Source organism: Rhincodon typus, chromosome 23 (assembly GCF_021869965.1).
Source record: "Rhincodon typus isolate 14 chromosome 23, sRhiTyp1.1, whole genome shotgun sequence".
Classification (NCBI taxonomy): domain Eukaryota; kingdom Metazoa; phylum Chordata; class Chondrichthyes; order Orectolobiformes; family Rhincodontidae; genus Rhincodon; species Rhincodon typus.
In genome coordinates this window covers 45,649,608-45,674,879 of record NC_063354.1, presented here as the reverse complement: position 1 = coordinate 45,674,879, position 25,272 = coordinate 45,649,608, and the positions used below count along the sequence as shown (strand labels likewise).

At 42.2% G+C, this 25,272-nt stretch overlaps 1 protein-coding gene across 1 annotated transcript in view; it reads left to right on the top strand.

The window, feature by feature from the left end:
• Positions 1-21,825, top strand: part of LOC109927898 (SAP30 binding protein) — an 88,114-nt gene extending 66,289 nt beyond the window's left edge. Inside the window, exons 5-11 of the mRNA XM_048610694.1 lie at positions 12,970-13,058; positions 15,508-15,599; positions 16,388-16,448; positions 17,299-17,350; positions 17,476-17,534; positions 19,142-19,226; positions 19,367-21,825. Coding sequence (XP_048466651.1) covers positions 12,970-13,058; positions 15,508-15,599; positions 16,388-16,448; positions 17,299-17,350; positions 17,476-17,534; positions 19,142-19,226; positions 19,367-19,548 — 620 coding nt within the window. The 3' untranslated portion in view covers positions 19,549-21,825. The remainder of the gene's footprint in view (positions 1-12,969; positions 13,059-15,507; positions 15,600-16,387; positions 16,449-17,298; positions 17,351-17,475; positions 17,535-19,141; positions 19,227-19,366) is intronic.
• Positions 21,826-25,272: the final 3,447 nt, after the last annotated feature.

The following is a 25,272-nucleotide window of genomic DNA, read 5'->3' as shown; positions in this document are numbered from 1 at the left end:
CTGGCTCCATCCCCGCCTCTTCGACCTGTTTGTTTCCTCTCCACCTATCCTCTCCTCTATCCCTCTTCTATCCGCCTCCCACTCTCTCCCTATTTATTTCGGAACCCCCTTCCCCTCCCCCTTTTCTGATGAAGGGTCTAGGCCCGAAACGTCAGCCTCTCTGCTCCTATGATGCTGCTTGGCCTGCTGTGTTCATCCAGCCCTGCACCTTGTTGTCTCGGATTCTCCAGCATCTGCAGTTCCTACTATCTCAGACTGTTCTCTGTCTCTGGTTGTGCTTCTCTGTGTGGTTTTAGCTGCTTATTCAGTTCAGTCATATCATGTTTCTGCATCCTCATTGTTCTATCAAGTTAATGGTCTTCACCAGTGGTTTTATCCGTCATATATGGGTGTGGATGTTGGATGAGAGCACAATTGGATTTGACTGCAACAAATTACCAGCAAGCATCCACAACAAAAACAGGAATAGCTGGAGAAACTCTGGCAGCATCTGTGAAAAGAAAGCAGAGTCAACATTTTGGGTCCGGTGACCCTTCTTCAGAAGTGATTGTAGCTAGGAAATGATTGGCGTGTATGCTGAAGATTTGGGGTGGGGGAAGTGGTAAATATAAAAGTGGACATGGAGCTCTGAGAGAGAGAACACAGCAGTTGGCACACAAAGGAATGGATAATGATGAGCTGGGGAGAAAGAAAAGCTGCTAGTGCAAACCATTAGTGGGTGAAAATGGATTAGATGTGATGAAAGCAGCCCATGTGATGACAAGGCCTGGTGTGTGGGAGCGGGAGAAAGATGTGGAAAGGAGGTGTTCAGGACCTAAAATTATCAGATTCTAAATTGAGTCCTGGAGGCTGCAAGGTCCCCAAGTGGAAAATGAGGTGCTATTCTTCAGCTTGTGTTGAGCCTTGCTGGAGCACTGCAGTAGATACAAGACAGAATTGGCCAGGGAACACAGTGATGTGTCGAAGTGGCAGGCAACTGGAAGCTAGGAGTCAACATGCATATTTCATAAAACGGTCACTCAGTCTGTGCTTCGTCTCCCCATTGTACAGGAGACCATGTTGTGAGCAATGAATGCGAATGCACAGATGCTGCCAGACCTGTCGAGTTTCTCCAGCTATTTCTATTTTTGTTTCAAATTCCCAGTGTCCGCAGTTCTTTGTTTTTGACCAGCAGACACCCACTAGCTTGCACGTGCCTGCAGGCACCTGGAAGATGTGCAAAGCCGTTGATCTCTCTGAGTGTAGCAGGATCAAAATAAACAGATTTCCCCCCACCAGGAAATTACTAATAATAAGTGGTAAAAGCACAAAATCTTTCAGAAAGACAATATTGAATAAAAGACATTCACTGACTTGAGTTTGTTAAAGGAATTTGGTGACTGCTAAAATGTGCGGCCACTCCATTGTTTCTGCAAAGCAGCTAGGAACTACAATCAGTAACTAAGGCAACTGTAGGGCATCATCACGACAGTTGTTAATAGTGTTTTTGTGGTTTGACTGTCAACTTGAATCATGAGCAAAGCATGTTTGGGGACAGTTAATTTTGCAGTGAGAACAACTAGGCATCGATCAGCAGGGAAACAAAGTGGAAACTCCGTTTGTTTAGGGAAGAGGCCTTCTGGATTCTGGAACAAAGCAGTTTTGAGAATTGACTGCCCAGTAACTGTGGCCGACAGGAATCGGACAGTAAGCATTGAATTTTTAAATATTTGCCTCTAAAGGAATTGTGGCCAAGTCAGCAAGGTCCTGATTGTCCATGTGCCGTCATCCCTTTTAATCTTACCATTTTCATATATCATCCAAGACTTAATAGTAGGACTGTTGCCTCTGAGCCAGAATGTTGCAGACTCAAGATCCAGTCCAGATACTAAACACAAAATCAAAGCCAACAATGCATCAGTACTGAGGGAATGCTGCATTTTTGGAGGTGCTGTCTTTAGAAGAGGTGTTAAACCAAGGCCCGATATGGTCTCTCAAATGGGTATTTTTAAAAAAGCCATTCTGAAAAAAGACAGCGAAATTCTCCAATGTCCGCTGTATTACTTATCTCTCAATCATCATTACTAGAATAAATGATCTGGCTATTTTCTCAGTACAATTTGGATGACTGTCTAAAAGTGAAAGAGAGAGAGGAAAATAATGACAGTGTGACCAGCACCTGAAAGAGTAAGAGAGAGAGTAGAAACCCGATAAAACCAGCTGAGGAGAGAAAAGCTGTAGTGACACCACAGGAAAATCATCAGTTGGTTGGTTGTTGAGCAGCTGCTCTTAGGGACCATGTTTCAACTCAGTCACTTTGAAAAACCTGAATTTCTAACCTCACACAGGGAAGCTAAGAATTTATCGGTAAAGGAGAGAAAGTTGATTTATGAGTAACAACAAAGAATTTTTTTCTTTCTACTGATCTTCAGTTTCTAGTTTTATGGGCAGCATGTTGGCTCAGTGGTTAGCACTGCTGCCTCACAACGCCAGGGACCTGGGTTCAATTCCAGTCTTGGATGACCATTTCTGTGGAATTTGCTCAGCCTCCCCATGCCTGCTTGCATTTCTGCCAGATGCTCTGGTTTCCTCCCACAGTTCAAAATGTGAAGGTTAGGTGGATTGGCCATGTTAAATTACCTCATAGTGTGCAGGGATGTGCAGTTTAGTTGGGTTAGCCTTGATAAGTGCCGGATTATAGGGCTGGGGGTGGGGGTGCTGGGTTTAGACAGGAATGGTCTTCCAACAGTTGGTGTAGATTTGATGGGCTGAATAGCCTCTTTCTACACAATAGGGTTTCTGTGTTTCTAAGTTAATAGTACAAGAATAAGGCTGAAGTAAGTTAAAGTCACCAAAATTACACTAAGGTACAGCAGAGCACATTAATGAAGTGGAATGCTCATCCTCTGAAATGTGGGGAGTTGTGGACACTTCTTGTTTCCCAAACAAGCCCATGTGCAGGAACTGTAACCAGTTGCACAAGCAGCTAGAGTCTCTAACATGCATCCATGAGATAGAGAACTATGTGAATAGCATATTCCGAGAGGTGGCCACATTGATAAGTTAGAGGCAAGCAGGCAGGAGGGAATGGGTGACCAAAAGAAACAAGGACATTGTACAGCAGTCCCCAGAGGTCCTGCTCTGCAAACATTTTCCATTCTGCATATTGGTGAAGGTGATGGATCCTTGGACGGAAACAATACCATTTTTATGGCACCATAGGCAGCCCAGCTGTACAGGAAAAGAGGAAAAAGCAGTACTGAAAGGGGATTCTTTTGGTAGTGCCAAAGAAAGGTGTTTCTGTGGCTGTCAACATGCCTCCAAGATGGTGTGTTGCCTCCTTGGTGCAGGGCTGAAGGATGTCACAGAACAGCTTCAGGATATTCTATTGGAAGGGCGAACAGGCAGAAGTCATTGGTCCACACTGGTACTAATGATATTGGTAGGAAGAGGAATATTATCCTGCAGTTGGAATTGGAGCTAGGTAGAGGATTAGAAAGCAGGGTCTCTAAAAGTACTAATCTTGAGATTTATCCCAGTATCATGTGCAAAGACCATTAGGAACAGGAGTAGGCCATTCGCCCCCTTGAGCCTGCTCACCATTCGGTTGGATCATGGCTAATCCAACATTCCTCACATTCACTTTCCTGCCATTTCCAGTAACCTTTGATGTCCCCACTTATTAAGAATTTATCTGAGCCTTAAATATTTGCAAGGACTCTGCCCCCACAGCTCTCTGTGACAAGAAGTTCCAAAGACAGAGCCCTCTGAGTGAAGAAATTCCTCCTCACCTCATTCTTAAACTGGTGCACCTTTATTCTGAGACACTGCCATCTGGTCCGAGACTCTCCCATAAGGGTGAACATCATTTCAGGATTTACCCCATCAGGCCCTTTAATAATTCTATATATCAGTGAGATCATCTCACATTCTTCTAAATGCCAGTGAGTAGAGTCACAACCTGTTTAGTCTTTGTTCATAAGACAATCCCTTCATACCATGGATTATCTAGTGAACCTTCTCTGAACTTCCTCCAATGAAATTATATTTTTCCTTAAATAAGGGGACCTAAACTGCTCACAATACTCCAGGTGTGGTCCCATTAGCACCTTGTACAGTTGCAGTAAGACATCCCTACTCTTCTAGTCCAATTCCTTTGAAACAAGGACCAACATTCCATCAGCCTTCCTGCTGCACCTGTGTGCTATCTTTTTGAATTTCATGCACAATTACCCCCAAGTCCGTTTGAGTCGCAGCTTTCTGCAGTTTTTCTCCATTTAAATAATAGTTATTTTGTTCTCCCTTCCAAAATTAACAACTACACATTTTCCCACATTATACTCAAATTGCCAACTTTTCATCCATTACTTAACCTATTAGTATCTCTCTTTAAACTGTTTGTATCCCTCTCACAACTTGCCTTTCTATTTTTTTTATTGTCTGCAGATTTGGGTATTTGCTTCTTTCGCCCGAGTCATTAATATATATTGTAAACACTTACAGTCCCAGCGCTGATCCCTGTGGAACATTACTGGTCACATGTCACCAACCTGAAAAAGAGCCCCTTATCCCCATTCGATGTTTCCTGCCCATTAGTGAATTCTCTGTCCCTGCCAACATATTACCTCCGACACTGTGGGCTCTTATGACTTAACCTTTCAGTGAGGTACCTCATTGAATGTCTTTGCAAGTGAGTATAGAAATAGGAAGATAAGACAGGTGAATGTGTGGCTGGAAAGATGGTACAAGAGGGAGGGCTTTAGATACCTGGGACGCTGGAATGGGTTGCATCTGATCAGAACCAGGACTGCGTTCCTTGCAGGGGATTTTGATAGTGATGTTGGGGAGGGTTTAAACTAACTCCGTGGGGAATGAGAATGAAGACAGAAGATTAGAAAGTAATATCAATGTGCACAAAATCAGTTTACTAGAATAGAAAATAGTAAGTTAGTAGGTGAAATCAAAGTCATGTGGAATGGAATGAAGTCTAAATCACGGTTACACTACATGTATGTGAATGCATGGAATATTGTTAATAAGATTAGGGGTTAGAGGAAGACTTGTAAACTGTGAAGAGGATAATGTAGGATTTCAAAGGTTATTGATAAATTAGTTGAGTGTCAGATAAGCAGATGAAGTTCAATATAGAGAAGTGTGACATGATGCACTTTACAAAGAATAGAGTACAATAAGGGTAGTGTTCTAATGTGTGTAGAGGAGAAGAGAGAATTGGGCGTAGAGGAAAGACCTGCGTATACATGTGCATAAATCATGAAAGGTATTAGGAAGATGGAGAGAACTGTTAATAAAACGAGCAGTATTCTCAGTTTCATTAACATGGGAATGGAGTATAAGAGCAGGAGGTAGTGCTGAACATCTAGGATACTGATTAAACCTCAGCTGCAGTATTGTGTTTCATTCTGGTGCCACACAATGAGAAGGATGTGAATTAATTGGAGAGAGTGCAGCAGAGGTTTACAAGAATGGTTCCAGGGATGACAAAACTTCAGTTATGAAGTTAGATTGGAGACGTTGAGATTGTTTTCCATGGAGAGGGGAAGCTCAGGGAAGATTTCATAGAGATTTTCAAAATGGTGAGGAGTCCAGACAGAGTAGATAGGGAGAAACTTTTCTACTTGTAAAAGGTTTAACCACCAGAGGGCACAGTTTTAAAAAGTTCTGTAAAAGAAGCAAGTGCGAGATGAAAGCAATCTTTTTCACATTGTAGTGGTCTGGATTTAGAATGCCCTTCCAGGATGTGTGGTAGAAGCAGCTTTAATTGAGGCATTCCAAAAGGCATTAGATGATTATTTCAATGGAAACAATGTGTAGGGTTACAGAAAAAGCAGGAGAATGACACTAAGTCATAGTGCTCAGAGAGCCACTGCAAACACAAAGGGCCAAATGGCCTCCTTCTGCACCAGAACACTTCTGTGATTCAATGAAATTGTCTGCTATATTTCCTAACTTACAACCATGACTACACTTCATTCCTGTAAGCCACTAAATAGTTCTTAATTTGTGAAAAGGCAGTAAAAGAGTTGTCTTCTTGTCATTCCGTTTTAGATCGTTGAGACTTTGTTCCCAATTGTGAAAGACCAGAGGACTTGATCCAGAATATCCCACCTTGTGCAGTCAATTGCAGTGATATGTTTTTGATGGTTCCATGTTCATTTCAAAGCCCTGCGAATCAGCTTGATTTAGATGGTTTGTGTGTGTACCATCCATCCTTCATCCAGTAAGTGCCCTGTGTGTCCAATGGTTTGTTTACAAACTGGCCCTGTGGGACGTCCATGACAGAGAGCTGGAGTATCTGCAGAGAAGTACCAGGCTTGTCTGTGGGTAAAACAGAGAGCTCTCTGTCTGAAGTGTCCACAAGCAAATGTCAAGTCTGTATTTCAAATGAGGCTAAGGCTGTATGTACACCATGTGACCGACATTATTATGAAATGATCAGAGCTGCTATTTGGGTTTGATTGTTTGATTCCAGGGCTCCAGCATGCCAGGGATTTCTTTTTTTGCAAACCCCACCCCCCCCCCCCCCCACCCCAAACTTTGCACAAAGTTGTGCCAAGTCTCACAGACTTGCTTCTGTAGCAGCATTCCAACCTCTCCGCCTGCACGTGCTTCAGCAGCTTGTCCAAATGGAATGTAAGCGCTCAGTTATTGTAAATATCGACATTTACCACTGACTGTGCAGAATGTGGACCTCGCTCAGCCTCTCCACAGTCCACCTCTGCCAGGAAAGTCAGCATGTACTAAACCAGGATCACGGCCTGTGAAGGCTTGACTGTTTTCTCCGCCTTAGCAGCCATTCTGCAAGGCTGATGGCATCCCTATTTGACTTTGTTGGGCATGCCACTCGACCCTGTCCTGACACGGTGTCCATGCTTGCAGTTTTCCAGCTGGAATTATTGGGTAGGGAGCAGGAGGGAGCTGCTGGTTCAGCATAGAGTGAGAGTCAGAGCTGTCCATTATATGGCTGAGAATTGTGTTAAATGCAACCCTAGAGTATTAAACTAGTGTGTTAAACTAGAGTAAAGTAAACATGCCACCAAAATCACTTGCATAAAAAGTAGAAAGAATTTGCAGAGATATTGCTTCTGTCATATTTTAACAACAACCCAAAAGTGCTTTGTGGTCAAGGGATAACTGACCTGAAGTTGCATTTGTTTTGTAGACAGCTAATTTGCAGAGAAGTGTCCCATAAACTACATATCAGCTGAATGATCCTTGATTTACTTTTGGTGGAATTGGTTATACAAGGAATTTTTTCATCAAGGGTACTAGTAATACACTCTGCTCTAACACCATTGGCATTCTCGACCATTCACCTGAGCAGGTGACAGGGCTTCAGTTTAACAAAGATTAAAGAACATGTTTAGCTGTCTGCCTTGTACCAAGAAAATATTAGGGCATGTGTTACAACTAATATACTCAAAAGTGTGAAGTAAGGAAGTCTGCATAGTTCTGTATAACGGGTCACTTTGTTGCTTTCTGCAGTTAATTTTCTGGTAGCCAATGCTGCCAGACTCTAATATAGTAGATCCATCCTGAAAAATAAATGACTCTACATTAGCACAAAACCTCTGCCTCTGTGACCGCTCTCACAGGACAACTTCCCTCTACTCCAAAATAAATTGCTCTCAATATCTTCATATGTCAAACTGCTCTCTCTCACCCTCTCCCTCCCTTCCCCCCTCTTTGGTGCATCCTCCCAGCCTTTCTGTCATTTCTCACCCTGGCTTTCACCTTTTGTAATTTACCAGCAAACCCCTGCGCCTAACCTGCTTGTGCCCTCTTCATCTTTACATTAAGAATCTATCTGATGCTCTGCTTGATCAATTCTCCACTATGAAACTTTCCCATCACCCCAACCCTTCCCCCATGTACCCTCCTTGGTGCCCTTTGTTTAGTGCTAGGGGTGACTCCCGGGAGCTCTGGCTCTGCTTGAATTCCCATTACATGAATTCACTATGTTTTTATTAGCACAGTGACTTGTTGATGTGCTGGATTTGAGCATGAGGCCAAGTTTTCACCTCAGTTACCATAGTAATGTGAATACCAGGCTTTTGTCCGTTATTTTGTGGCTGTTTTTTTTAAGCAGCTTTTCTTTTAGGCATCGCCTCCATTCAGCCTGCAGTGTTAACTACACTGGGCAAAGCTCCAATGGCAGTGTACAGTAAGTACAGCTAGTTCCCACAGCCAGCAGAGGAACCTACTTGCTCAGACACTGATTACAATCTTACAACACAAGGGAGGCAGGACACTGGAACAGACAGCATGAATTAAAGCTGTTCAATCTTCTTCTTGAACGATGACCAATTCTGTTGCAGATTCTTACCCACAATAAACTTTATGCATCAAACAGATCCAGCGCACAGAGTTACAATACAATAGAAAAACTCAGCAGGTCTAGCAGCATCTGTGGAGACAAACTAGAGTTAATGTTGTGGGTCCAGTGGCCCTTCATCAGAACTCGGATTCATTAACTCTACTTTCTGTCCACAGATGCTGCCAGACCTGCTGTGTTTTTGCAGCAACTTCTGTTTTGTTTCTGATTTCCAGCATCCGCAGTTCTTTGGGATTTTTTTGTTACAAGCCAACAGGATCACTCAAACTGTATATCTGTCATGTTTGTGATCATGTCTGTGTTTGAATGTAGTATGTTTCTATATAATGTGAGAGTGCTTTACATGTTTGTGTATGTAAATATATCTGTGTATGGGCACCATTTTTTATACTGTATCAGATAGAGAGCAGCTCAAAGGAATGTGTAATTCAATCTAAGGGTTGCTGATTTACTCACTAATTACAGTGACAGCAAGCCCCAAGTATTCAGAGGGATTAAAGTTCAGTCCAACACACTGAAACTTCCTTTGTTTGCTACCCTTTTCTGAGATATTTCTGATGACTTGACTGACTTTTCAGTTAATCTTTCAGTCAAGCTGTGCGAATTCTTTCCTTTCATCTGGCTTTCTGTACTTGTTTCCACTATTTTTAATGATTGTGTTCCTGGACTAGTAACCCAGAGAGCTGCGTTAATGATGCAGGGAAATTCCATCATCACTGTTTCATAATTCCAATTAAGTTTTTTTTAAAAAACATCCCAAAGTAAAAACCAGTACAAGTAAAATTGACCATGAAACTATTGGATTATCATAAAATCCAACTGTTTTACTAATATGCTTGAAGGAAGGAAAACTGATAATCTTACCTGGTCCTGGACCATATGTGATTCCATCCCCTAAAAACATGGTTGCATTAATTCTCTGTGAAGTGGCCAGCAAACCACTCAGCTGTGTCAAGGAAGCAGGACCAGCAGTGCTTTTCCTTGGGAACTAGGATGGGCTTTAAATACCAGCCTTGCCAGCAATGTTCAAATCCCAAGACTGGAAAAGAATCTGCTTAAAAATGTTTGACGATGTTTTCATTGAGTGTAGAGAAAACTCCTTTCTCTGGCACAGATTCAAAATCATTAGCTGATGAGGAGAATATTTTTGTTCAGAATTGTCACTCCGTAGTTGATGGAAGCTGATTACATAAATACATTGAGAAGTCACACAACATAAGATTATAATCCAAACAGATTTATTTAAAATCACAATTTAAAACCTAATTGAAGGAGCAGTGCTCCAAAAGTTTCTGATTTTAAATAAACCTGTTAGACTATAACCTGGTATTCTGACTTTGTCTACTGTAGTCCAACATCGGCATCTCCACATGATAAATAAATTGAGAAGGGAAATAGATGCACATCTGATAATGAGGAATTTAGAAGTTTATGGACAAAAAGGCAAGGAGGTGCATTTGACAAAGCTCTTTCAAAAGGACAGTGCAGAAATGACTGACGAAATGGCCTCCTCTGCACTGTAAGTTTCCCAGGGCACCTAGTCAGGAGGCAGCTCATAAACTAACAGAAGTTGAACCCTGTGCTGAGAGTGCTCCATTTAACCATGACACAGAGCAGTCAGAACTTCAGTCAGGTGAATAAAATAACCAGAGAGCAGGGCATGCTGGAAATCAGAAAAAAAAATAGAAATTGTAGGACAAACTCAGCAGCGTCTGTGAAGAGAAAGCACAGCTAACATTTCAGATCCAGTGACCCTTCTTTAGGGCTCTGCTTCCACCCCACAACTGCTGCCAGACTTGCTGAGTTCCTCCAGCAGTTTCTGTTTTTGCGTCAGTTAGGAAGGTGGCTGTGCCTTCAGGCAATGTTAATCTCTACTCAGTGACTGAGTGTTGACAGCAGGCATGCTCCAACCAGCTCCTGAGTGCAGTTTATATTACACAGATCTCCTTTCTTGTGCTTAGCAAGGAATAGCTTCCGACGCTTCACAGCTAGATGTATTATGGTCAGAAATTCACAAACAATGACTTCCTGTGCCTCAAGACATGCCTTCATCTCAAACTCAACACAGTCCCACTGTACCAGTATGCTAGTTTCCCTTTATCATTACCATCATGCGACCTCATGTTAAATTGCCAACTGGTGCTAAAACAAACATGAAATGTCAGTTTCAAGTGGATGAGACAACTAAGACAGATCCCAGTGTTAAACAGTGACAGAAGCGGTCCCCACAGATACTCTATTCCAGTGTTTTAAAATGACATATCTGACCGCAACAGTACCGTACCCCAGTCTGATATACTGACAGACCTGTCCCCAGCAGTACCGTACCCCGGTGTTATATAGTGACAGACCTGTCCCCACCAGTACTGTACCACAGTATTATATAGGCTTCCTTTCTTTACTACAGACTCATCTGAGTGGAGAATGTTCTCCTGATGTCAGTTCTAAATGATCTAGCCCATATCCTGAAATTGTAACCCCTTGTTTTAGACACCCTACATGGAATGAATATCATGCTTGAATCCAGTCTCTGCAGCCCTGAGGGAATTTTATTCATTTCAGTCAGATCCCTCTCATTCTTCTAAACTCAGCGAATGCAGGCCCAATCTGTATCTCTCCTCATTGGGCAAACCTGCCATCTCAGGAATTAGCCTGATGAACCTTTGCTGCACTCCCTCTTTGGCAAGTTTATTTTCTTTGGTAAGGAAACCAAAACTGTGCCAAGTACTCCTCATGTGATCTCACTAAGTCTTTTGTAAACTACAGCAAAACATTCTTGCTCCAAAGTCAGATCTTTTTGCAATGAAGGTCAAAATACTTTAAGCCCACCTAACTGCTTGTTGCCCCTACATGCTTGCTTTCAATGGCCAGTGTACAAGGTCATCCCTTTGTACATCAATATTTCCCAATTCATCACTTTGTAATATTCTGTTGTTCCTGAAGTGGAAAACTCACACTTGCCCAGTATTCTGTGTCTGTCATATATTTGTCCACTCACGCAACTTGGCTTGGTCACCCTGAAGCCTCTGTACTTCCTCCTCACCACACACAATTCAGCAGCAAATATAGAAATATTATCAATAAATCCATCATGCAAATAGTCAATATTCATTGTGAATAGCTGGAACCCAGACACTGATTCATGTGTTACCACCAGTCACTGCCTCCCATTCCAGAAAAGACTCATGTACTTCAACTCTCTTTTTGTCTGCTGCCAATTCTCAATCCATGTCAGTATTTTATCCCCAATCCTGCGTGCTTTAATCATGCACACTTAAAGTTCCACATTAGAGTGGTACTATTATCAAAAACTTTTTAAAAATCCAAATACATCACATCCGCTGGTTTTCCCTTGTCTATTCTACTAGTTAAGTCTTCAAAAATTCTCCAGTAGGCTTGTCAAAGGTGATTTCATTTCCATAAATCCACGTTGATGTTTTCTAATCCCATTGATACTTTCTAAGTGTCTTGTTACCACATCTTTTATAACAGACTCGAGTATTTTACCCACTACTGATTATGCTGACTAGTCTGTAACTAGTTAGTGGCTGTAGTCTATAGTTAGTTCGTACATGTACGCTGACAACACCGAGTTCTACCTTACACCAACTCTTGACTCCACTGTTGTTAAATTATCAGCCTCTTTATCAAATATCCAGTGCTGGATGAACAGAAATTTCCTCCAATTAAATATTGGAAGACTGAAGACATTGTTTCAGTCCCCACTGCAAGCTCTGTTCCCTAGCGACTGACTCCATCCCTGTCCCTGGCAACAATTTGAGATTAAATCAATCTGTCGCAAACTTTGAGTTTGCACCACCACCTATTTCCACTCCAAACCATTGTTCAACTTGGCCGATGCTCCAGCTAATCTGTTGTTGTGTCTTCATTTTCACAATTCCAGTGCACTCGTGGCTGTTCTCCCACATTCTACCCAATGTAAATTTGAGATCATCCAAAGCTCTGCTGTCTTGTGGTTTAACTCACAGCAAGTCCCATTCCCCTGTCACTCCTGTGTTCTCTGATCTGCAGTGTGGCTCCTCCTTGTTTTCATCCTTGTTTTCAAATCTATTCACAACCTTGTCCCTGTATAACTCTGTAAACTCCTTCAGGTTAAAAAGCTTTGAGATTTCTGCATGCAGTTTAGGTGTCTTGCATATTCCCAATATTCTTCATTCTACCATTGGTGGTGGTGTCTCCAGCTATCCAGACCCGAAGCTCTGGAATTCAGACCAAAGTTTATCACACCTCTCTCTGCTCTTATAAGATAGTGCTTGAAATCTGCTTTTATGATCAAACTGTTGATCAAAGAGTTATTATCTCCTTTTGTGGCTTGCTGTTAAATTTTGACTAATTAACTCCTATGAAGGACTTTAAGACGTTCAATTATGGTGAAATTGCTATATGAATGCAAGTTGTTGCAGGAGGAGGGAAAATGATCATTCAGGATTCCTGCACTTGACCTCCATCCACTGACATGTGCTAAGTGGTGTATGTGTGTAGAAGTCACGCAAGATCAGAATTGGTTTGGGTTGAGGATCTCCATGTCTATGGCTGTGTGGCGGACAGTGTGCTAGCTTTTTCCTGGTCCCCTGGTGGTATCTATGATGCTAATACATCTTTTGTTTTCTTTGCAGCTTCTTTTTCGGAAAAAGTAAGGAACATGTCTCCTGATGACATCAAAATGCCACCCGAACCCATGGGGAGATGTTCTAACCACTTACAGGTATGAGGCACCAGCCAAGGGGTATAAGTCAGACTGCTGGTATTGTGGGAGAGTCAGATGGGGAAATGGAGTGTTGTGTGCTGAGAAACATTTCTTTGGGGCACATTATTATTTGTTCTCACAATCAGATTTGAAAATCAACAGCCAGTTTGAGTAGTGTGTAAATGCTTTTTGCAGGAGTGGCTATATGGTTCATTGAGAGTCATGTAAGCACGGTTAGGCTACATTAACCTACTTCCCTCTCATAATGAAAACTTAATTCCCACAAACCTTTCTTATCTAATTTCTTCTCTCCTGTTCTGCGGCCTAGTCCCGATAGTCTGCTGGTAATATGGTGGCCATGTGTGTGCTGGGATAGTGACTGCCAGACAACTGCCTTAACTTAAAGGGAGTATCACAGCTTAGCCCAAATCAGACTGATGTCACCATCAGTCACCAAGATCATTAACTCCATTACAGTGACATCATTCAATAACCAGGCTGGTCAACTGGTAAGAGAATCAGATTGACCTTGACCTTTCTTCATTCTTTCTGATGTTCCTAAACTCACCTGACTGTCTCCTTGTCAGGGAGCCACTTCCTTGGATCAGGAATGACAATCCCAGCTGATTTTATTCCCCACTGCCCCAGCTGGCTTGCCTAGAGTCTCCAGCATCAGTTAAAATGCCCCACCTCTGCTCACTCAGCACAGACCAAGAATTGGACCTGGGGCACGCTCTAATTTAATCACATGGTGTCAGTGGGGAGCCTTGAAAATAATCAAAACACAGAAATCAGACTCTCAAAACCTGACTGTCAGCCGTGCCATCAGCTGTCTGGGCCCTATACTCTGGAATTCTCTCCCTAAACTTTCTGTCACCTTTTTAAGAACCTCCTTCATACCAACCTCTTTAGTCAAGCTTCTGGTCATTTGTCCAAATGTTTCCTTTTGTATCTTGGTTGTAGATTGGTGTGATCCACACTCCTGTGCCTAAAGGCACTATATAAATGTAAGTGGCTGCTAATTGTTCTACTATGAAAACATTATAGCTACAGACAGCTTGGATTGTAGATTACAACTATTAAAATGCTTTAGGAGTGTCCGCCACATTCTTTCAGTCAACACTACCTAAACACACCCACAAGCTCCAAGGTTGCAATGTTTACAGTTGAGTAATAGTTTGGCCACTAGTGTATCAGGCAGGTATGGGTGTCTAAACATGTCTTATGATATCAGACACCCCTAATCAAAGTCAGTTTCTTGCAGGAATGGAGAGATTGCCATCATTACGCAGTCAACACATCGACAGATTTACAGGATAAAAACCAGAGTTCAGTGCTGGAAGACCTGGCACTAGCCATTTTGGCTGTGGAGCTCACTGAGTCGACCAGTGTATGGACTTGGTCCATTCCCAAGCAAAGGTTGCTCAGGATTGGGGAGACTGCTGTAGAGCATCCTTCCCTAACTCAAGAATCACTTCCATTTGAAGAAACTGCCTACAAGTTTATTTGCTTCTTGCCCCCCCGTGCTTTGCAGTAAGAATTTGTATTTGGGTTAGAAAGGTACAGAATCAACCCAGGTTTCTGTTGCTGATCATGGTGCAGCAGAAAGTGTGCAGTGCTGCAAAAGATACATAGGTGACTGAGAGATTAGGTTGTTGTTGGGATTAACTTTGATGCTGTCTGACCTCCAATGAGGCAGAGAAGGCCCTGGCCCAGATTGAAGCCAGGGTTAATCCCAGGAAAACTTTGTGCATGTTGGTGGTCCCTTGGCATTGAGGAGGACAGCTATTGGGCTAGATGATTCGGTTAATGACCAGTGAACTCGAGTTTAGATTCACAAATTTTTCTGCAGTGGAGGGTCCTTGTTGGTGTGTGGAAAATCGCATTCGCAGCCCTGGGCTGGCTTCCTCCTTGTTCCTCTGCCATTGCTGAGGCTTGACATTGTTTGGACCTTGATGGGTCAGGAGATGCCATGCTGAGCAATCAGCAGCTTTCAATTCCCAGTCAGTGATATTAATATCTCTGTGCTTTAGAGCAATCTTGAATGTATCCTTATTCTTTATCCTTTGGCCACCCTTTGAACTGTGGCTAACAGAAAGCTGGGAAAAAGAACCTACTGACGGAGGCAGTTCCAGACACAATGGTCTGCCCATTGGAGTTGGCTCTTAAGGAGCAGGGCTTCAATGCTGGTATGCAACTTCACAGAGGACTGACCTGTTTGTCCAACAGTCCTTCCATTGAGCACCAGGATTGGATGTAGGTACTGCTGCTGAAAACTCTTGAGGATCTCAGTGTCACATTTGGTAGATGGCCCAAGTTTCACTGCAGTTAGAGGAGGGTGGTCAACAAAACAGCCCTATACACCAAGACCTTTATTGATTTTCAAAGGTCCCTCGGCATGTACAGGGAAACTGTCAAATTACCCACTGAGTGTTGATCACTGCTAGTTGTTCCACTGTCTTCGCAGGAGAAAATTCAGAAGCTGTACGACAGAAAGCTAAATGAAGGCCTCGACATGAACAACATCATTCAGAGAAAAAAAGAGTTCCGCAACCCCAGGTCTGTACATGGACTGAATTCCAGTGTGAGTCTGAATCCTTGAGAGCAAAGGGAATCAGCAGGGTTCACTGCTGTCTGACTATAGCTTAGAGGATGGTCACTGCTGAATAATTGAAGGACTCAGTTCTGTCTGACTGTAGCTCAGAGGAGGGGTTACTACTTTCTGATTTAGAGGAGGGGTCATGGCTGTCTGACTGTTGTTTAGAGGAAAGGTCAGTGCTATCTGACTGTGGTTTGCAGGAGGGGTCACTAGTGTCTGGCTGGTGTAGAGAAGGGATTACCTGTACCTGCCTCTAGCAGAAAAGTCACTGTTTTACTGTGGTTTAGGAGAAAGATCGCTGCTCTCTGACTGTGATCTTGAGGTTAGGTCACTGCTGTCTGAATGTGGCATACAGAATGGGTAACTACTATCTGACTGGTTTAGAGAATGAATTGTTAATGTCTGACTGGTTTAGAGAATGAATTGTTAATGTCTGACTGGTTAAGAGAATGAGTCACGAGTGTCTGGCTGTAGTTTAGAGGAGGGACAACTGCTGTTTGAAAGACATAGAGGAGAGGACATTGCTGAATTACTGTAAATTAGGACAGGGATCACTGCATCCGACTGGGATTTAGGGAAAGGATCACTGTTCTCTTGATTGGGATTTATGGGAGAGGTTACTGCTGCCTGATTCCTGTTGTGATGGGGCAGTTGCCTTAGGAATTTACTATACTTTCATTGCTCTGTTGGATTATTTGATTTCTGTACAGTTGATGCCTTGCTAAGCTTCTTGCTCTGTCTCTTTCAGCATTTATGAAAAACTGATCCAGTTCTGTGGCATCGATGAACTTGGTACAAACTACCCAAAGGTAATGTTCAGCTCATCAGTACAGATATTGCAGACAGTTTACACTGTATCTCAATTCCCTTGATTGAAAATCTTGGATAATGGCAACAGACTCTCAGAGGATTCAATAAGGCATGGTCAAAATAAAAATAGTATGAGATTAATCAGGAAATGAGGATTTGGTGATAGAGGCCTGTGTTTAAAAGTTTCAGGGTTAGATGAGTGACTTGGGGAGATGAGATGTTCCTCAGGATAGGGAAACTCAAGTTGGGAGATTTCTTGATGCATGAGAGGATGTTTCTCCTTGTGGGAGAGACTAGAACTAGGGAACGCAGTTTAATAATAAAGGGATCACCCATTTAAGACTGCAATGAGAATTCTTCTTTCTCAGAGGGTCGTCAGTCTTTGGAACACTCTTTCCCAGAGAGTAGTGGAAACTTGATTATTGAATATTTTAACAGCAGAGATAGGTAGATTCATGACTAACAACGATGTCAAAATTAGGGATAGGCAGGAAAGTGGAGTTGAGGCCACAATTAGCTCAGCTACAATCTTATTAAATGGTGGAACAGGCTGAAGAAGCAGATTCCTATACTCATGTGTATGTTTGTCCATTTCTGTATCCAGAGCATTGAAATTAACCAAGGAACAGTTAGGAAAGGCTACTCCACAAAAACAGAGAAAGTTTCCGTGTGAATGAGAGGTCACTTGTGCAAGCGAGATCTCTTTCTTCATCCAGTTTAGAAAACATTTCTTTTTATTGTTAGATGAGAGATTTTCTGATTTGGCTTCTAGACTTCAGTCCAATGAGCCTAAGAGCACAATGTCCAATGCTGTATCCCTGTATGTTTAACATGTGACTTTCTCCACAGGACATGTTTGACCCCCATGGATGGTCAGAGGATTCATACTATGAGGCTTTAGGTAATGTTTTATTAGAAACCATAGCAAGCACAGCCTAGCCTGCACATGTGTGTCTCAGTCACTTTCAGTATATTGGCAATGCCAAATGTTGGCCCATTCTCAACCCCCATTTCCTTCTCTTGCAGCCAAGGCTCAGAAAATAGAAATGGATAAAATAGAGAAAGCCAAGAAGGAACGGACAAAGGTGAGTGAAGCCTGGGCTGGACTGCACCATCGGACAGGAAATGGCAAGGCCAGCTTCAAACTAAGACATCATTTCCATGGCCACAATAATGTGCCTTAGTCCCAATACCAGTACATTCAGCTGTCCATATACTTGTGGGTTGAACATTACCCAAGGCTGGTACTAATGCCCAAACTTCACTGGTAACCCTCTACAGTATCATTTATCAGGCTGTTCAAATATGGTAGGGTGCATTAGTGTCCAATCCTATCGTCATCTGACATCCATACAGACACACTTCCCAGGAATTCCAGCATTACTGGATGGTGATCAGGAACTCAAAAACCCTCACTACCAAACCAGCATTACAAGTGAAGCCTTTGGATTACTAACATCAAGTTCTATCACTGATGGTGTCATAGTCAGCTGAGGGTTTAAGATCTTTAAATCAGGATCTTTTAGACTCCCTTTGTTTCAGAGCCTCCCTCCCACTGACCCAGAAAGCATTTCTCTTCGTGCCTGGATCTGTAAATTGCCTCATCAGAGGCAGTTGCTGCTTCTCCCAGTTCTCAGAAGACAACAGAATAACAAAACATTAGACCTTGCTTTGAACTTTAATTGCTGAGTAAAATTATTAAATGTTAGAAGAACCCACATGTAGTGGCTGTAACACAGCGTTTTATTTTTGTAGTGGTTGTTGCTAGCTCTTCATGAGAAAACAGATTAGATTTAACTTGCAGAATAGTTCCATAGTTGAAGGGAAGTTAAGAAAAGGGTATTTGTTTTGGAGCTTCAAAGGAAGTTCTCTAATTTGAAAAAAATTATAGTTTCTAAGTTCTTTCAAAGCTCCTTAAACTCTTGTATCTTAAATTACTGTCATTGGTGAGTTGTAACTCCACATATTGCCATATTGTCTATCCTTGGCATAAAATCCAGAAAAAAAAAGCCTTTGGTGCACTGCCAAGAAACTCAATTCGGCAATTGCTTTTAAGTCCCCTTCTATAAGAGGCACTGAACAACATGCCACATCCCATTTAAATTATGAAACAAGAAATCCAAGTAATTGCTATAACTGAAAACCTGCTTATATATTTGGAATAGACTGTTTATTCTAATTCCTTGAGTAGTTAAAATGATAGAACATCACAATCTTTAAACTACACTCTTCATTTGTGGGTCACTTATAAGTACAAGCAGAACCAGTACTGTAAAAGCAAAATAATGTGCATGCTAGAAATCTGAAATAAAAGCAGAAAATGCTGAGGTCAGCATGCAATCCCTGATGCCTCAAAGGAAGCAGTTTGTTTTCTGCTAAAATGTCATATGTGGAGCGGCAAACTGAGTAAGTTTCACGGAACCTGTTGAATCAGCTGAACAGGGATTTATGCAAAAAGCAAGAGACGAAGAACGTAGTTGAGAAGCTCTTTCCCTATCTGCTTTAAGTCTGTTACAATCCCAGTACACTAAAAGAATAAAGTCCTCCATTACATCCATGCTATAGCTCTTGTGTCTTTCTGCAACTCGCCTGCAGATTTGCTCTGCTATATCTTTGCCACTTGTTGATAGCCTACAGAACATACACAGTTGTGAGATTCCACCTCTTAATTTATTTCTCATATTTTTGTTAGATTGAATTTGTGACCAGAACAAAAACAGGAACCAATACCAGCTCTGGCACAGGCACAACAACCACATCAAGTACAACCGTGGCAGGTAACTCAAGATGATGGGGACACATTACAAATGGGCGTCAGTTCACCATGTATGCAGCAAGCAGGGCTGGCGATGCAGTCAGCACTTCTGCTGCAAGCAGATCTCCTCATTGACTTGCCTTCTCTCCTTCGTCTCCACAGATTCTCAGAAAAGGAAGAGTAAATGGGACTCCGCAGTACCCGTGACGACAATAGCTCAGCCAACAATCATCACTACTACTGCAACACTGCCGGGGGTCGTCACAGTAACAACCAGTGCCACTGGGGCAAAAACCACGGTCATCTCAGCTGTGGGCACCATTGTCAAGAAAGCTAAGCAATGAGCCTAGGCCAGGAGCACAGTCTCTGAACAGTTGCAGAGCTCAAGGCCCTGTGGGACCAGACTCATATTCAAGAACTTATTTTCCCTTCCTTGCAGCTACTAACCTCAGCTGTGTACAGCTGGGTCATAAACAGCTTGAAACAGTCCTTCACTGCCCAATTTGGGGTCCATCATGTCCCATAAACAGTTAACTTAAAATACATTATACAACCTGGGGAGTAGTGGCTGGAATTTCAATGCTGAAAGGTCTGAACTGTATATATTTATAGTAATGTGTAACTGACCTGAGGGGATTGAGGGGTGAAATAGGTTCGCTGGACATGGGGAGTGAATTTGGGTTTTTTGGGGGGAGGGGAGGGGGCAACGCAACAGGTCATCTGGTGATCACTAAGATCCAGAAATCAACTAAATGTGTCTGGATACTGATTGTGCTTTCTGTCGGTCTCGTACTGTAGGCTGTTGCACTTGTGTTGTAAACTGTGGATGAGTAAACACACACTGCACACTCGTGTATGATTATGACGAAGCATTGTAAACTGCTGGCAGTGTGGAAACACAAATAAAAGCTTCTTACTTTCTTGTTCGTCTGAAACTGTACCTGTCTTCTACAGAGGCTGTGATCTGGTCTTCGTCAGAATTGTTAAGATTTTGTTTTTTTTTTGACAGTTCTCTGTATTACTGTTTGAATTGTCAGCTATTACTGGGATGTTACTGAGAGTTTTATAGAGACCCACCCCAAGTGTGAGAGTTCAGACAGAGTACTAACAGGCTGTTTGATTCTGGGAGCCAACACAACTGAGTCCTCACTTGGTGCCAACATACACACTCACTCCAGCAGGGTGAAGGAGATATTGCAGGCTTCTTTTACCCCTCCTTGGCCTAGTGGCACAAAGGGGAACTGCACTCTCTTCCTATTCGAACTGGGATCAGGTAACTTCATTCAGGCCAGGAATTGCCCCTGAGACTGTCTGGTCAGTGGCACACATGAGAACATGGGAATTGCTAAACTATAGAAGACCAAGATTTGTCTTCTGCACCGTTTAGCATTCTGGTAGTCACTCAGCACAGTGCTATAATGTTATTGATTAACCACAAAATCAGCCTTGATCATTGATTGAGACAGGAGGTGAGGAAAACTCTAATGGTGAAGAACTTTAAATCATAGTTCTAAAGTAACCCATTCCTCACAATCCAATACACTCATGTCTCAAATTCCTCAAAATAGCACTTTCTGAAAGAAATTCTATCAGACTTGAATCTTAATGTGTTAGTATCAAAATTGTCCACCATTATGATAGAAAGTATGCTCCTTAGATTGACCTTTGAATTTACTCACATTATGTAGAATTCCAAAAGTAACTTTGGTTAATGGACAGAAACAGAGACTAAGATTACAAAGAAAGAAACCATTTTTAGTCATCCATTCACCCCTTCAATCATTATGGTTGCTCTTTTGGTAATGCATTTCTCCACAGAGCTGTGTATGTTTGAGGTCTGACATATATAGAGTCAGAGATGTACAGCACAGAAACAGACCCTTCAGTCCAACTCATCCATGCCAACCAGATATCTTATATAAATCTAGTCCCATTTGCCAGTATTTGGCCCATATCCCTCTAAACCCTTGCTATTCATACACCCATCCAGATGCCTTTTAAATGTTGTAATTGTACCAGCAACCGCCACTTCCCCTGGCAGCTCCTTCCATATACGCATCATCCTCCACGTGAAAAAGTTGCCCCTTAGGTCTCTTTTATCTCTTTCCCCTCTCACCTTAAACCTATGCCCTCTAGTTCTGGACTCCCCCACCCTGGGGAGAAAACCTTGCCTATTTACCCCTGTCTATGCCCCTCACGATTTTATAAACTTCTGTAAGGTCACCCCTCAGCCTCCAATGCTCCAGGGAAATTAGCCCCAGCCTATTCAGCCTCTCCCTGTAGTTCACTCTGTGCTAACAGATATCTGGATCAAGTCCCTGTTTAAATGTTACTGAAGCTGTGTTAAAAAGTTCTTGCTCACTGTTGTCTTCACTTGTGGGAAAGGAGATGACCACTTCCTTCAGTCCTGGGAGCTGTGCAATCATCCTCAACACTCACCACCCAGCCACAAATGATGGAGGAGGAGTGGCTGCTGTGACCACCCAGTGGGCTCACCAACTCTGTTTGAGTGGTTCAGTCCTGCCCAGCTTTGAATGCAAGGGGGAAAATAAAACTGCTTTTTATTTGTGATATATGATGTTATTATTGAACCAGTATTAAAGTTCATAATCATCTCTGAATTGCCTATGTTTTTTGTTTAATCTTTAATATACAAGAGGAGGCAATGCAGACAAGGGATTTTTTAACCAGAATACAATGCAGTGGGATAACCAAGCTTCAAAATGCTGGAAATGTTCTGTCTTCACCTTTTCTTGTGGACACTATGAAAGAGAAACAATTCATTTATACTGTACATGATCTAAGGATGTGCCAATATGTGGTAATGTAGAGGAATGCAACAAGATCCCTCAGCCAGCATTGTCATGACCAGAGAGAGTATTATCTTTCATAATATTAATTAATACATATTGGTCAGGACACCACGAGGAGCTCTCCTGCTCTACAGGTAGTGCCATGGGATCCTTTATGTCTGGGAAAGCATGTTGGCCCCCTGTTTAATGCCTCACCTGAATTACTTGCACGAACAACAATGCAGAACTTCAACATTAAATGCAAGGAGTTTGTGGATTTTGTTGCCATAAAGACTCGGGCCATTTTATCAGTTGTTTTTGCCATCTCCCCACTTCCACTAGCCAATGAGCCAAACATCCTTTAAAGGGTCCCCAGTTCCAGTCCTGAACTTGCATCATTGTCTCATTTCTATCCTACCTCAAGCCACTTCTGCGATCACCTTTACCATGGGACCCACTTCCTGCTCACTCAACCCCATTGTCACTAAACTACTTACCATCTAATTTTCACTCTGGGCTTCTAATGTTAGCCAATATTGTTAACAGTTCTGTCTATTTGGGTATTGTCATTTTCTCCATTAAATGCCGAATCATCAATCCCTCATCAAAAAAAGAGCCGTTGACCCCATGTCCTTGCAACATATCATCCAATCTCCAACCTCCCTTTCCTCTCCCAAATCTTTGAAAATGTTGGCTCAGAGGTCTGTGCCCATGTTTACTGGAACTCCATGTTTGAATCTCTCCAATTAGGTTTCCACCTCTGCAACAATACTGGTAAAGATCTTTAATGCTTAAAAGTTACAACTGACCTGTGACTTTGACAAAGATAAACATTTCATTCCTGAGCTGTCTGCAGTTTTTAGCACAGTTGACCACACGATCCTCCTCTGCTATGTCTCCAGCTGGGTGGAGCTACTCTCAGCTAACTCTGACGACAGCAATGAGAAACACTCGCAATGACTTCTCTTCCTGCCCCTTCACGTTATATCTAGTATTCTCCAAAATCTGCCCTTATCTGCCTCCTAGTTCTCAGCTATGTGTTGCCCCATCCCCAGCAAGATCATCCAAAAATTCAGAAAGAGTTTTCACACTCACAACACCCAGCTATATCCCATTTCCAACTCTCTCAGCTCCTGTACTGTAGTTAAATTATCACACTACTTATTTGACATCAAGTGAAAAATGAACAGAAATTCCTTCTGATTAAATATTGAATCCCTACAGTGTGGAAACAGGGCCATTAGCCCAACAAGTCCACATAATGTGCACTATGGACAATTTAGCATGGCCAATCCACCTAGCCTGCACATCTTTGGACTGTGGATTGAAACCAGAGCACCCGGAGGAAACCCACACAGACATGGGCAAATGTGCAAACTCCATACAGACAGTCACCCAAGGGTGGAATCAAACCCAGGTCCTTAGTACTGTGAGGCAGCAGCGCTAACCATTAAGCCACCATGCCGTGATTGGAGCAGTTCTTCCAATGAAGGCAAGTGTGCCAGACACCTTTACCACCCTATCTACATGCGATGCAGCTTTCAAGGAAGTATGAACCTGCACCCCTCAATCTCTCTGTTTAACAACGCTTCCCAGGGCCCTACCATTAACTGTGCAAGTCCTGTCCTAGTTTTTCTTACTAAAATGCAACTCCCCTCACTCATCTAAATGAAACTCCATCTGCTATTTCTCGGCATATTAGTCCATCTGATCAAGATCCCTTTGTACTCTTAAGTAACATTAATTCATTATCCACTATACCACCAAATTTGGTGATAAAGAGATTGATATTGATATTGACCAATATTCATAAATTACTTTTTTTAAAAAGATTTTACATAGAAAATAAATCTGCTGATTTTCAGCTTGGCTGATCATGTTTGCTACCAATCTTAGTAAATAACCCTCCCACTTACCTCCATTTAATTTCTTCACCCTGTGACAATCTGGCTCACATTCTCTGTTGCTCCTAGCCCCATTTCTTACTTCTGATCCTCCAGGTGCAGTCTCAACTTCTTCCAGCCCTCTCACACTGAGCCAAGGCCCTGGAGATGAGCCGTTCAAGACAGGTGAAACAGCTTTAACTTGCAGAAGGTGATTTGTGAATACCCATATACATCTCGCCCTCCCAACCACTCTTTCTTCTTTCAAGACTCTCTTAAAACCTATCTCTTTGACTAAACTTTTGGTCATCTGCCCTGATCCAATCTAATCTGTCTTGGCATCTAATTTTACTCCATCATATTCTTATGAAGTGCCTGAGGTATTTATTATATTGAAGGTGCTTTCTTGAGTTTTTATTTGTATATAAATAGTCAAGTTTAGTCATAAAAATCTTTTTTTTGTATTTTTATTTCTTTTATTTTACTGTATGCAGAATAACCTGACACCACCACACTTTACTCTGTTTATCTTTTTTTGTATTCACTCATGCAACATTGTTGCTGGCTGGAATTATTGCCCCTCCTTAGTTGTCCTTGAAAAAATAGCAGTGACCTGCCTTCTTGAACCGCTATAATCCAGTGCTGTAGGTAAATGCACAATGCAATTGTGCTCTACGGTCTGTTCCACGAGACACCCACCAAACAGACAACCAAGATAAACATCAACTGAGCCTGAAGGACCATCAATACTGTGAAAAGTGCTCTTTGGTCTTCTAGTGTAAAGAGGTGACCTCGACCAAGTGTTGCAGACTGACACATTCCAAGACTACGTGATGAAGGATGCAGTAGAAGTTTGGGAGAGCTGCTGCCAAAGCATAGTGGAGAAAGACCACCATCTAAGGTCTTTCTGCCAAAGTTTAATGAGGGTCTGTCCAGTTGTCTCAAGGTGAATGTAAAAAGTAGAAAATGTATTTGTCTCTTGCAACTATAGAGAAGCTCTGAGAAATGTTAAAATTCCAATGTGTTGCTTTTTCCTTCTCTCTGCAAAGACTGTACAGAACTGATTTAGAACATTGGTATGTACTTATGGAAGATTTTATGAATAAAGTATATTTTTGAAATAAAAAGAATCTCTCATCTCAACATGTGCTCAAGCCCTACTACAGAGAGCTCAGTACAAAATCCTGGCGACACTTCAATACCATACTGAAGCAGTACTGCACAGTTCAGAGGTTTTGTCTTTCTGAAAAATTGTGGCCTCAGATTTTCCCTCCAATAGAATATTCAAAGAAGGGAAAGGGAGTTTCCAGATGCTGTGACCAATATATATCCTTCAACAAACACATACCAAAAAGGAACAAGACTACAGGGTGTAGAGCTGGATGAACACAGC